At 51.2% G+C, this 12,929-nt stretch overlaps 1 protein-coding gene across 2 annotated transcripts; it reads right to left on the bottom strand.

Annotated features, from left to right (window-relative positions):
• Positions 1-370: 370 nt before the first annotated feature.
• Positions 371-12,356, bottom strand: Paqr7 (progestin and adipoQ receptor family member 7). Of its 2 annotated transcripts, none has more exons than XM_052177692.1 (2): positions 12,188-12,356; positions 371-2,396 (listed from the first exon to the last, which is right to left on the bottom strand). In XM_052177692.1, the coding sequence occupies exon 2, from the start codon at positions 2,371-2,373 to the stop codon at positions 1,336-1,338; it is 1,038 nt and encodes a 345-aa protein (XP_052033652.1). In that variant the 5' UTR covers positions 2,374-2,396; positions 12,188-12,356; the 3' UTR covers positions 371-1,335. The 2 variants fall into 2 exon arrangements, with proteins under 2 accessions (XP_052033652.1, XP_052033653.1); XM_052177693.1 differs by lacking the exon at positions 12,188-12,356 and adding an exon at positions 8,561-8,819.
• Between the last annotated feature and the right edge of the window lie 573 nt (positions 12,357-12,929).

The raw sequence follows: 12,929 nt of genomic DNA, 5'->3' as shown, positions 1-12,929 counted from the left end.
TTTTCATTCATAGTACTGGGGACCGAATGAGAGGCCTCATGGGAAGGCTCTGCATGAGCTGCATTGCCAGGCACTTCTTTACTTCCTTCCAGACAGGATCTCTCCCAGTCTGGCAAACCTGGCTGCTCTTTCATCCCTCAAAAGGCCAAATATAAATATAATCACACACACACACACTGCATTCCCAACCTCAGGGGTGGGGGGAATGAAACACGAACCCCTCTGGGTCCACATCCATGCCCTCAGCACCTGCAGCTTCCTGCAAAACAAAAACAAAACAACAAACAAAAAGCCAACAACAACAAAACAGAAAACCCACTTCCTCTGAACAGGGCCCCTCCCTGAAACAGGAGTTAAATTGAAGAGGAGGCAATTTCATAGCCATTTTATTGAATCTAGGGCATATCAGGAACCAGCCTTTCCTCCAGCCCGAGGGACCAAACTTGCCTGTAGCGCCCCCCCCCCCTTGCATCTCTGCATCTCTGCATCTCTGCATCTCACATCTTGGTACAGGCATCCCCTTTGCCTGAAACGCCCTTCTAAGCTCAGCCTGCAAACTCCTCCTCACCCTTCCTAGCCCAAGGCTCTGAGTGCCCCAGCAGGGCTGACTAGTCTGGCCTTTGAGTTTTCCTTGACAATTCCTATTGGTTCTAAAGCCTGGAGCCCCAGGAAACAGTGAGCTAAGGAGAGCTATCTCAAAATCATAAATGAATTGTAGGGAGAAGCTAGAAACTGTGTGCAAGAAATACGGGCCAAGGCTAGGTGTGAGGCGTTCTGGCTGGGCTGTGATGCAGGGATGTGGGCAGTGGAGGGGACCGTTTGTCTCTGGGGACTCTCCGGAACCCAGTGATCCAGGCTGTGGTGCAGGGCGCAGGAAAGTTAAAATGCTTCCCATCCTGTGGCCTGCTTCTTTTCCCACCACCAATGAGCTCTAGTAGGCGATGGCTGCAAAGACTTCTACTCCTTCTAGGCTCAAACTTGACACTGGCCTGAGTCTAACCTCTCACCCAACAATCTGGAAGCCCCAAATCAGTGTGGTGACCAAAGCTGAACCCCAACTCTTAGCTCTGATAGGAGGCAAGGAAGGTGTGGTCAGCAGTCTCTCATCTCTTCCCCTCCCACGGCAGGGACTTGAGCAAGGCTCTGCAGCTCCCAGACAATCCCAGGGTGCAAGGATTGGCCAGCGCCACTTTGGCCACTGAGTGAGGCCCATGCGGGGAGTCGTGACCTGCCAGATAGAATCAGCTTTCCCAGGCCTTGTTCCCATCTGGAGTCAAGTCCAGGCATCTGTCCCTAGCACCTTCTCTCACCCTGCCAGCTCCTGCCCACCCGCTTTCACTTGGTCTTCTGATGGAGTTTGCGCCGCACCAGCTGACTGAGGAGCAGCGCGGTGAGGATGCTGCTGGCCGTGGTGAGCAGGAAGAGGCCAGAGAAGTTGTGGGGCCAACGGGCGTGCAGAGGCTCGTAGATGGGCTTCCGGGTCTGATAGTCGAGCGTCACAGCCTCTAGCTGGGCCAGCGTGCACAGCACCAAAAAGACGTGGAAAACCTGGTGTCCCTGCCCAAAGATGTGGCAGCTGCCGGGGAACCAACTCTCAGGCATCACCGTGGAGAAAAACGCAGCAGCTAGAAGGAAGAAAACCACCTGGCACTTGTGATAGAGAAGGGCCGGATCCTCCTCGGCAGGGAGGGGAGACACTATGATGCGGTGCACCACCGGGCTGATGTCCAGCGCATATGCCAGCGCCGACGGCGCCTCCTGGAAAATGCGCCCCAGCAGGCCTGGTTTCTGGGTGTACTTGTTGTAGCAGGAGCCAGCGCAGGAAAGCCAGGCTAGGAAGGCAGCCGTGGGCAGGAAAATAGCCTGCACCTTGTCATGCCAGGACGGCTCTATGGCATAGTAGAAGTGTGCCAGGGCACTGCCAAACTGGTACACGGCCACGCCCACATAGTCCAAGAAGAAGAAGCTGTAATGCCAGAACTCGGACTTGGCCTGCAGGAGGTGAGCCAGGGCACTGAAGGAGAGGTAGGTGAAGGAAGCCAGGACGATGATGAAGAGGGGTAGCGCGTGAGGGTCTTCCCAGAAGTCCATACTCCCCACCAAGCCGATGAGCCGCAGCAGCAGGGCCAGAGCCGCCAGGAGGTGGGTCCACACGTTCACAGCCTCGTTGTGCTGCTGGAACAGAGTGCGGAAGTAGAAACACCAGTTCTGATGCAGCGGCCGGTAGCCGGCATAGATGTAGGGCTTCCAGAAGAGTGGTGGCACCTCGGCCCGGTCCACTGTAAACAGTGGTTCAGGTTGCAGAGGTTTCTGGCCCACGTGCCACAGGCTGGACAGCAGGTGGCTGAACTTCTGGGCTACTGCCATCGCCATGTCTGGGGCCCCCGGGCAGCAAACTAGAAGAGAGGCCAAGGCAAAGTCAGAGTCCTGTGTCTCTGCCTGAGGCTCTGCTGGCCTAGACTGTCTCCTGTCTTCTATCCCGTCATCAGGCTGAGTTTGAGGATCAAGGGGTCACCCCACCCCCAAAACGAGCCGACCTCTCTTCCCAGAATGAGACCTGATTCAGCAGCTGCTCACCTCGAAATGCCTTATTCGTTCATTCATTCATTCATTCGTTCATTGATAAAGCACCTGCCTCAGTCACTTCCTTTCCAGCCAATCACCACATAGCAGCCCCAGCTGTTTTTCTCTATAGCCACTCTGAACTCAGAATGTGGGGACAGGCTCTCTGAGCCCGGGAGCTTGTGCCACTGTCCATGTGTCCATTGTCTCTGAGTGACAATGACCTTATTAACAGACCCACGACCTCTACCTACAACCCATCCAGAGCTACCAGGAACTCCCAGTGCCCCTTCCTCCACATAATCCACCCCCTGCTCCCCCACCCCCACCCACTTCCTCCTCCAGCCTTACTACCCAGCCACAGTGCACTTCGGGTCCTTATCATGGCCATACCAGACTCTCACAGCCACTGTTTCAGGTCACAAAGTTGTTCCCTCTACTGTGACATCCTCCCCACCTTGGTTACTTAGCAAACTCATACTGTCTTCAAAACCCATTTCTTCTTTGTCCCCGACCTCTCTACTTGAGTGCCTACCAGCAAACCATTAAACCTCTCCGGGGCATTAAGTGTGTTACTGTGAGCTCAGAGGCTGGGCAGTTTGTCTCTGTACTTTGTGGACATACTTTGTAGAATAAAAAGGGAAGGAAGTTGATCTGGGGTAGGAAACAGGACAGGAGCAGTCCCGAGCTCTTGAGTTCCAGGAAGAGGGGTTAAACATGATTTCTCTAGGACTAGGATTCAAGGGCAACATGCAACATCTTCCTGACCCGTGCCCCGGGATTTGAACTCACAAAGACAGTGGCAGCATGCCCAGGGCCTGCACAGGTTTAAGCCAGATTAGGGGTGAATACTGGGACAGAAGTAAACACAACCCCACATGCCCAACCCAGAAGCTATCTCCAATTGATAACTGCTTGCAAAGGAAAACTTAGTTTTCTCCAATGGCATCTCACTAGGTATACAAACCACCCTTGGGGCAGGCCCACGCCCAGCAGTGGATGGCCAACACAAAATGAACTCAATGACCCTTTTCTTTTCTTTTCTTTTCTTTTCTTTTCTTTTCTTTTCTTTTCTTTTTTCTTTGGAAGAGGAAGAGGGTTTTTTTTGTTTTTTGTTTTTGTTTTTTTTTTCATTTTGCTTTGTTTTTGTTTTGTCTTACAATACTTTGTCTGGGCTTCACACACACACATATACACACATTTTTATTTTTGCTTATATATTATGGTCTCTGATTTTATTTTACTTTTTGAGTCTTCGCTGTGTGTGAATGTGTGCATCTCAGCATCTAGATGTGTTTCTTCTGTTTTTTTCTTTGGATTTTTGTTGTTGTTTGTTTTGTCCTAATTTTATTATTATTATTATTATTATTATTATTATTATTATTATTATTATTATTTTAGATGCCTGTTTGTATTCTAGTGAAACAAAGAAAGGAAGGATGTGGCCTGGGTTTGTGTGTGTTAAGTAGGGAAGATCTGGGAGGAGTTGGGGGAGGGGAAATCAATTAGAATACATTGTTTTAAAAAATTATATTTCCAATTTAAAAAATATTTCCAAAAAGCAGAGAGAGAGAGAGAAAGAACACACTGTGTACCAGTCTTCCTTGCTTTCTGCTTCCTGACTGGGTGTACTGTGACCAGCTGCCTGAAGTACACACCATGGTGCCTTCCTGACCATGGTGGACTGAGCACCCTCGAACTGTGAGCCCCAACCAACCCTTCCTCACTTGAGTTGCCTTTGTCAAGTACTTTATCACAGAGAAGAAAAAAAAAGCTAATATTTCAGACACGGTGACAGGCGCGATGTGTCAAACCTTTAATAAACACAGCACACTTGCCTGGTACCTGCTCCTTTATCCAGGCTTATCAGCTCTGCTGGTTTTATGTCAATTTAAACAAGCTAGGAGTCGTCAGAGAGGAGGGAGCCTCAATTGAGAAAATGTCCCGCAGGGCGGTGGTGGCAAACGCCTGTAATCCCAGCACTTGGGAGGCAGAGGCAGGAGGATTTCTGAGTTCGAGACCAGCTTGGTCTACAGAGTGAGTTCCAGCCAGGGCTACACAGAGAAACCCTGTCTCAAGAGAGAGAGAGAGAGAGAGAGAGAGAGAGAGAGAGAGAGAGAGAGAGAGAGAGAGAGAGAGAGAGAGAGAGAGAGAGAGAGAATGTTGGGATGTAGGACTGGAGAGATGGCTCAGAGGTTAAGAGGCCCAACTGCTCTTCCAGAGGTCCTGAGTTCAATTCCCAGCAACCACATGGTGGCTCACACCCATCTGTAATGGAATCAGATGCCCTCTTCTGGTGTCTGAAGACATCATATATATAAAATAAATAAAATCTTTTAAAAAGGTTGGGATGTATGCAAACCTAGAAGGCATTTTCCTAATTAGTAATCAGTGGGGGAGGGCCCAGCCAATCGTGGGCGGGGCCATCCACGGGCGGGTGCTGTAAGAAAGCAGGCGGAGCAAACCATGCTTGAACAAGCCAGTAAGCAGCACCCTCCATGGCCTCTGCATCAGCTCTGCCTCCCGGTCCCTGCCCTGTTTGAGTTCCTGTCCTGACTTCCTATGAAAGTGAACTGATCTGTACTGTAGAAGCACAAGCCAAGTAAACCCTTTCCTCCCCAAGCTGCTTAGTCCACGGAGCTCACCACCACACCGGGAACCCTCAGACACCACCTTCATCTCTTGATATCTGCCGGACAGCTCCCTGAAGAAGCTTTCTGACTCCGCATGCAGGGCTCCGTCCAGGGAGCATCAGATGCCACTGAAGCCACCTTTGCCCCAGTCACTGTATGTGCAGGTGACTACGTTCTCCGAGCCTCACTGCCACTACCCCCAGGCCACCCAAAGGAGTCATGCACAATTCAAGAACTTGCTGTGTGCAGATGGCATCAGGACCTGCCCCAAACCTGCTCTTACTCTCTGAACGCCCACTTTCCAGGCTCCCAGACGTGCATCAGTCACACACCACTGTACATGGGGGCTCCTTGGCACGGGGCTCTTCTGGTTCCTTCACCTCAGAAAGCCTGGCTCAACACAGACTCAGGAAGGCTTTAGACTATTAACAATCTCCACCGGGGGCGTCTCCCTCTTCTCAAGAGAATGGACTTTAGCTGTAACAACACAGCCTCCATCGATGTCCACAATATTGTCTCAGGACACATCTTGTATGGCGCCTAAGGACATTAGACCTAAGTGTGCGCTCCTAACCTAGCCAACACAGCAAGGCTTCCTCTCAGCCCTGGGAACAGTGAAGCTGTATGGGGCCTGGGGACACCTAGTTACCAGGTGCCCGTGATCTGTTAAGTCTCCTAGGCTCCACCTCCCACTCCTGTCCCTCCCAAGGCATGAGGACACATCATAGGCTCTGGGAAGTTCGATGGCAAAATCTACTCAGCTTTGTTGACCCTGCATATGTCAAGTTTACATGGCTTGGGCCTCCGTTCCCAGTCATGACTACATAATAAAGCCTAATGTCCATTCACCACCTTTCTGTAATCAATTCTTGTAACTTCCCTGGGAGGTTAGCACTAGTTCCCCATTTTGCTGTTACACAAGGTATGCTCCAGCAAGATAAAGAGTTTCTTATTCAAGGGTAGAGCAAGAGAGAGAGCATGCCCGGGGACCCAGTCCTCTGCCCAGTTTCTTTTTTTGTTTTTGTTTTTGTTTTTGTTTTTCAAGACAGGGTTTGTCTGTGTAGCCCTGGCTGTCCTGGAACTCACTCTGTAGACCAGGCTGGCCTTGAACTCAGAGATCTCCTTGAGAAACTAGGGGCAGAGGTCAAGCCTAAGCCAACAGAAAGAGCTGACTATGGGGAGAGACTCTAGGGCATCCAGAAAGCTCTGCCAACCAAGCAGCTGGGCCTTGCCTAGCCTGGATAACTAGCTCAGCACAATGCCACAGCCTCCCATGAGGCCTCTCCAACTACACTCGGTACCGGGGGGGGGGGGGGGGGGTAGGGGTGGGGGGGGTGGGGAGGGTGGGGGGGGGTGGGGAGGGTGGGGGGGGTGGGGAGGGTGGGGGGGGCATTTCTCTGGATCCTGGGACCAATGGTATCTGCTGTGGAACAGTACAAAGTCACCAGACGCCAAGTGCTAAGTGGCACTTGCATAGATGAAGGACCCTCGGAGTGGGGCTTCCAAGGGCCTGGAGGTTGTCTTGTGTGATGTCATGGAAGGCTAAAGATACCTCCCCCTCCCTTTCTTTCTGACTCCCACACTAGTAAAATCCAGGCTCCACATGCACACCCTCCCAGCCAGGCCTCGGTCACGGACAACACCTCCATGACAGAGTGTGGCTCACCCATGACAGAGTACCATGGCTTACCATGACAGAGTATGGCCCACACAACAAAGAAGAACCAAGCCGGCTGGTCCCACGTGTCTGGGGTCTGGGAGGACAGCGGGTGTACTTGGCTGGTTTATCAGACATCAGAAGAGGAGTTAAGAAGAAAAGGATAAAGGGCTGGAGAGATAGCTCAGTGGTTAAGGGCACTGACTGTTCTTCCAGAGTTCCTGAGTTCAATTCCCAGCAACCCCATGGTGGCTCACAGCCATTGTAATGGGATCTGATTAATTTTTTTGTTTGTTTGTTTTCGAGACAGGGTTTCTCTGTATAGCCCTGGCTGTCCTGGAACTCACTCTGTAGACCAGATTGGCCTCGAACTCAGAAATCCACCTACCTCTGCCTCCCAGAGTGCTGGGATTACAGGCGTGTGCCACCACTGCCCGGCTGATTAATCTTTATAAAAACAAACAAACAAACAAACAAACAAACAAAAAAGAGAAGGAATTGTTGGGAGATGGGCTTCAGAGACAATCAAACTGATGCTAGATTCCATAAAACAAGCTCCAGGACCTTGGACCACTGACTCTCTGGTTCTCAGCTCCCTTATGGGAAAGTCAAAAGCACACTCCTTAGAGATTGCTGCAGAGATTTAAACGACTGGAACTAAGTCTGAGCACCATTCAGGGACTCAGTAAAGCACTGCTGCCACTGTTGTGACGACTGGAGTGCTCAGAGAAATCACAGCCTGCTGTTGGCTTGACGGGACTGAATGCTTTAAAAATCTGACCTTAAGCTGGGAGTGTGGCCTTGGCAGGCCCAAGGCCCAAGGTCCCACCCAGGATCACAACAAACACAAAAACCCTTCAATCCGTGTCATTGGATCTGGGGGGAGGGTTAGAAAGATAACTGTCCCCTAGCCTAGTGTGGTGACACCCACCTATAATCTCAGCACTTGGGAGGTGGAGGCAGGAGGATCAGAAGTGGAGGGTCATCCTTGGCTATACAGCAAGTACAAGGCCAGCCTGGGCTACGTTAGACCCTGTCTTGGGGAGGGAAGTAGTCAACTGTCCCCTGAAACAGTTACCTGATCTTTGGGGACACATTTAAGGACCACGGAAGCTTGGCTAGAGTTTGCACTCCTGAGGACACTGACCTATTTAATAATTAAGTTGTTCTCAGCAAGGACCGGTCAGGACAGCCCTTCCGGATTGCAGGAGAAGTCTGAATTCGGAAAGCTGCCACTTGCCCACAGACCCAGAAAAGGTGGTTAGGAAGGAAGTGACTTCCCCAGGGAAGGATTCTTAACCCCAGATGCCCTGTCACCTATCACAGAGGTAGAGGACACCAGAGGGGAAACAGTAAGCAGGCAGCCCAAAAGGTAGCCATGTGGGTTGGAGGGATGCTTCAGAAGCTAAGAGTGCACACTGCTCACAGAAGATCTGAGTTCGGTTCCCAGTACCCACAGGCTTACAACTGCCTGCAGTTCCAGCTCCAGGAGCAATCTGATGCCATCTTCCAAACTCTTTTGACATCTGCACTCATATGTGTGCAAACCCATGTGCAGAAACACACATAAAACAAAATACATCTTTAAAAATAAATAGGTTGCCAAGAGAAGCCAGAATTTCTGTCCCTGGTCCCCGGTTCCCAGTCCCCCTTCTCGAGGCCTAACTCATGCTCCCCCTTTTCCTAAAATCCAGGTCACCCTCCTCACCTTGTCTTCCAAGGTTTATCAGCCCCAATTCCTCCTGGAGTTCACCCACCTTCAGGCAGGCTGTGGGTTACCTGGAGAAAGTGGGATTTGGAGAGAGCGAGCCTGACCCCTCCATGCTCAGTTTTCAACCAGTGCCTTCTGACCTGCAGCCACCAGGCCACTCCCAGAGAACAGGGAACGCAAGGAATGATGGGCAGCCCCCGCTGGCTCAGCTGCTTCACCCACACAGATGCCCGAGGAGGAAAGCGAACCAAAGGGCAACCTCGGAAAAGACAGGGCCGCTGTCAACAGGGTGGCTGTCTGCAACTCCACTCTGAAAAAGCCAAAAGTCTGGGTTCTGTGTGAGCCTGGAATGGGAACTTACCAGCTTGGTAACTTCCTAGGACTTCCTTTACCTCTCTGAGCTGGTTTCCCAGGAGGCGCTGCCACCATCGCTCCATGCCCAGCGGTGGCCCTGGCTCTGGTTCTATTTATTTTGTTGGGATCCCCTTACTCAGCCGCCTAAGCCCTGGGTGGCTTGGAAAGTCCCTCACACTTTGGTTTTTAGGTGGGGGAGGGAATCCACCTACTTAAAAGGGTCCTGAGGCTCTGGGACATTCCTTCAGTATTTCCAACCTGCAGAACAGAGCTACAAATTAGCCTGGCTATTATTCCCTGGCTCTCGGATGCTCTAGGCCTCGCAAAATAACCAGGGTTGGCAGGCTCTGGTCGTTCCTTCGCTTCTTCCTGTCCTTGGCGTGTGAAGTATTCCTTGTTACTTTGTTTGGCACGTTCTGCATGTTCTCTTAAAGATTATTTTATCTCTCCATGGAGAGCCAGGTTTGGCCTCACTAGATAAAGGGTATAAAGCCAGGATTCAGCACTCACACAACGTACAAATGTCTCTTCTCCCTTCAATCTTTCCTTTATTCATTCGTCTTTCCTTGTTTTCTTCCTCCTGCGTTTCTTTTTCTGTGGGTGCGCACATGTGAACGCACGCCCATGCGTGAGCCTCTGTGGGGACAGAGGCCTGTCAGGACCTCTACCATGCTCCACCGTATTTTGAGGCAGGGTCTCTCATGGAACTTGGAGATCACCAGTTGGGCTAGACTGACCAGTCGAGCCAACAAGTCCACTAAGCTCCACCTTAGCCCTGGTGTGACAGGTTTTTCACGTGAGCGCTGGAGGGCTGTACTCACTTCCTCATATTAATCCAGCAAGCTCTTTACTGGTCAGCCCTCCTTGAGCTTTTCAGATAGGATCTCACCGTATTGCCCAGACTGGCCTTCAAATCATGATTCCCCTGCCTCTGCCTCCTGAGTGCTGGGATTCCAGGGGTGTATCACCATGCACACTTAATTTTTCATGTTTCTACGATTAAAACATAAATAAGCCTTGGCAGGAGAGTGGTGGCACAGGTCTTTAATCCCAGCACTCAGGAGGCAGAGGCAGGCAGATCTTTGAGTTCCTGAGTTTGAGGCTAGTCTGGTCTACCGAGGTGTTTTTCCAGGATAGCCAAGAGCCACACAGAGAAACCCTGTTCCCAGAAACCAAGAAAGGAATAAAGAAAGAAAGAAAAGAAAAGAAAAGAATGTAGGAAGAAAGAAAGAAAGAAAGAAAAAGGAAAAAAAGAAAGAAAGAAAGAAAGAAAGAAAGAAAGAAAGAAAGAAAGAAAGAAAGAAAGAAAGAAAGAAAGAAAGAAAGAAACCTGCTGGGTGGTGGTGGCGCATGCCTTTAATTCCAGCACTCTGGGAGGCAGAGGCAGGTAGATTTCTGAGTTTGAGGCTAGCCTGGTCTACAGAGTGAGTTCCAGGACAGCCAGGGCTACACAAGAAACCCTGTCTTGAAAAACCAAAAAAAAAAAAAAAAAAAAAAAGGAAAAAAGAAAAGAAAAGAAAAAGAAAGAAAGGAATGTAGGAAGAAAGGGAGGAAGGAAGGAAGAAGGAGAGAGCAAGCCCTAGCAATTTGGAGCTGAGGTGCGAGGGCTACTCGAAGCCAGCCTGGCCTACAAACTAAGACCCTGCATCAAAATTAAGTTAAATGACTAGCCGCTTGAAGACAGAAGGGAAAATCACTTGAACTCTCACAGGAGTTCAAGGCCCATGTGGGAAAAACTCCAAGGCCCCTATCTACAAAAGATAAAGACTAGCAGTCTAGTCAGACTTAATATTGCGACTGGGAGGGAGGCAAACCCTCCAGAGGGGTCCTGAGGAAAAGACAGGCCCGGGAGAACCCCAAATGGCTGTGATGAGGGCTACATCAGTCACCTACAGTAGCTACTTTCCCACATGTTTCTGCACAACTTCAAGCCCCAGGTGTATCTGGTAATCCAGGCCCCGAGGAAAGATAATGCCAACATTTGTCTAAGACTAACTTCAGAAGCAGCGCTCCTGGCAACTTCTGGGCACCCAGTGTGGGTGAATGTAGATTGGACAAGCTCTGGCAAGCCTGTGGGTCTCTCAGCAACCAGGTCACCTCCCTCTTTGCAAACCAATTCTCCAATTTAGCTCAACCAATTTAAAGAAAAGGCTACCTCAGTGTCTACCAGGACTGAACAGAAACCGTTTGTTTTTGACACTGCAATGTGGGTTCTCATTTGTACTCAGAAACATGATCAGAATGAAAATTTTAGGACATTCTTCCCCAAAGCTCAGACACTACCTCCCCTCCCCAGCGCCCCCCCCCCCCAGTCGCTATTTCAAGGAGAGTACACTGAAAGGGGAGAGCTTCAACATGGTGTCCTTGGGTACCCAACAAGAACAGCTTGAGGAATCCACCAAACCTCTCAGGGCATAGCCAGCCCAAGGCAGTCTAAGAGGCCGCAGGGGCTGCAGGGGCTGCTGGAAGAAAAATCCCTCAATTTAAAGAAACGGCTACCTCTTTAGAACAGAAACCATTTGTTTTTGACACTGCATAGTGGGTCTCCATTTGTACTCAGAAACGTGATCAGAATGGAAATTTAAGGAAATTCTTCCCCAAAGCTGAGGATGGTGGTGGGGGCCTTGTGTCTTTTCCTACCTAGGGCAATCTGGCTTTTCACCATAGGGAAGGGATCCAATATTCTGGCCTGTTAGCCCTCCAGCCTCCCTCCACAAGGATCTGCAACACACACACACACACACACACACCACTTCCACTCCTGTTCCTTCTTGCCCCATTATCACCTAGCTCTTAGAATGCAGCGCACAGCCTGTGAGGTTGTTCCTTGGGTGTGATCCCGCACAGGCTGTCTCCTGTGCCTACCTTCTGCAGACGACATTAAAGTCTCCCCATTCCACAAGCTTCGCTCCAGCCCTGATCTGGTCCTCCCATACGCTTTCTGCTCTCCCACTTACCCCACCATAGCGACCCCCCACTGCTCCTTTGGGGAGGAGGTAACCTCAGACTTTGCTTCTTCCGGTCCCCTCCTTGCAGCTGATTCCCTTGGCGACCTCTTCCCAGCCCTTCCGAGAGGTGCTCCCCTACGTAACTGTCAGGCTCTCAGGGTCCTACTGTCTTCGGCCTCGCTCCATCTTCCGCCACCTGCCCACTTCCGCCACTGGGTACGGCACGCTTGTAGAGCTAGGAGCACACCCCCCCAACCCGCGTGCCCGTGGGAGCATTTCTTTACTCCCAGCCCAGCCCCGGGACCTCCAGGAGCAATCTCACCTGTCGTCAGAGCAGAGCTGGGAGCTGTCTGCAGCGTCCCCGCGCTGGAGTCGCGCAGATAAAGGGGCAGCGGCCACGCCCCAGCCCGGAGGGCGGCGCTGGGCACCCGGAGCTCAGCCGCCTCCGCCAGACTGCAGCTTCCCGCCTGGCGTTATGCAAGCTCAGGCTGCAGGAGGGGTCATTCCCCGACGCATCCCGGGACTTCCTGCGGTCACAGTACAGTCTGAAAATAGGAGGCCCAGAGAACCTAGGCTCAGAAATAGGGCTGCAGACTCCTGCAGAGTTTTCCCACTTCCCCAAAGCGCAAGCTTCAGTCTGTGATGGTTGCAAGAGAGTCCGGTGAGCGTCATGAGTGTCCCAACAAGAGCTCTGTCTGAGGCCAGCTTGATTGAGCTCAGCACACACTGCTCATGCCCCACAGGGCTACCTCGGTCCAGATGTCACTCTCCCTGGGGAACTGCGTCCCAAACTGGGCTCTCTGGCTTATCCAAGTCTCCTCCCATGATCTCTGACATTTTCCCTGCCCTGGTTTGTCTAGATCCTGTCAAGACAACCGTTCCAGGTTGTCACATCTTCCAGGTATGGACACAGCAGAAAAGGTGAACAGCCCAGTGGGTTTTTCTAGGCAGGGTATGCGTCCAGTAACTACTGCCTCACAGTGCCTCATGAGCCTGCCCCGTCCTGTGGTGTTCAGTACCTAACAAAAATGGAGTACCAGACTGGGTCTTGAGTGAACAGGCCT

This window comes from Apodemus sylvaticus, chromosome 3 (assembly GCF_947179515.1).
Source record: "Apodemus sylvaticus chromosome 3, mApoSyl1.1, whole genome shotgun sequence".
Classification (NCBI taxonomy): Eukaryota; Metazoa; Chordata; class Mammalia; order Rodentia; family Muridae; genus Apodemus; species Apodemus sylvaticus.
This window is presented reverse-complemented; position numbering and strand designations above follow the sequence as displayed.

What these genes read in the sequence shown, in the direction of transcription:
- Paqr7 (XM_052177692.1), bottom strand. Translation starts at nt 2,373, where the DNA reads ATGGCGATGGCAGTAGCCCAGAAGTTCAGCCACCTGCTGTCCAGCCTG.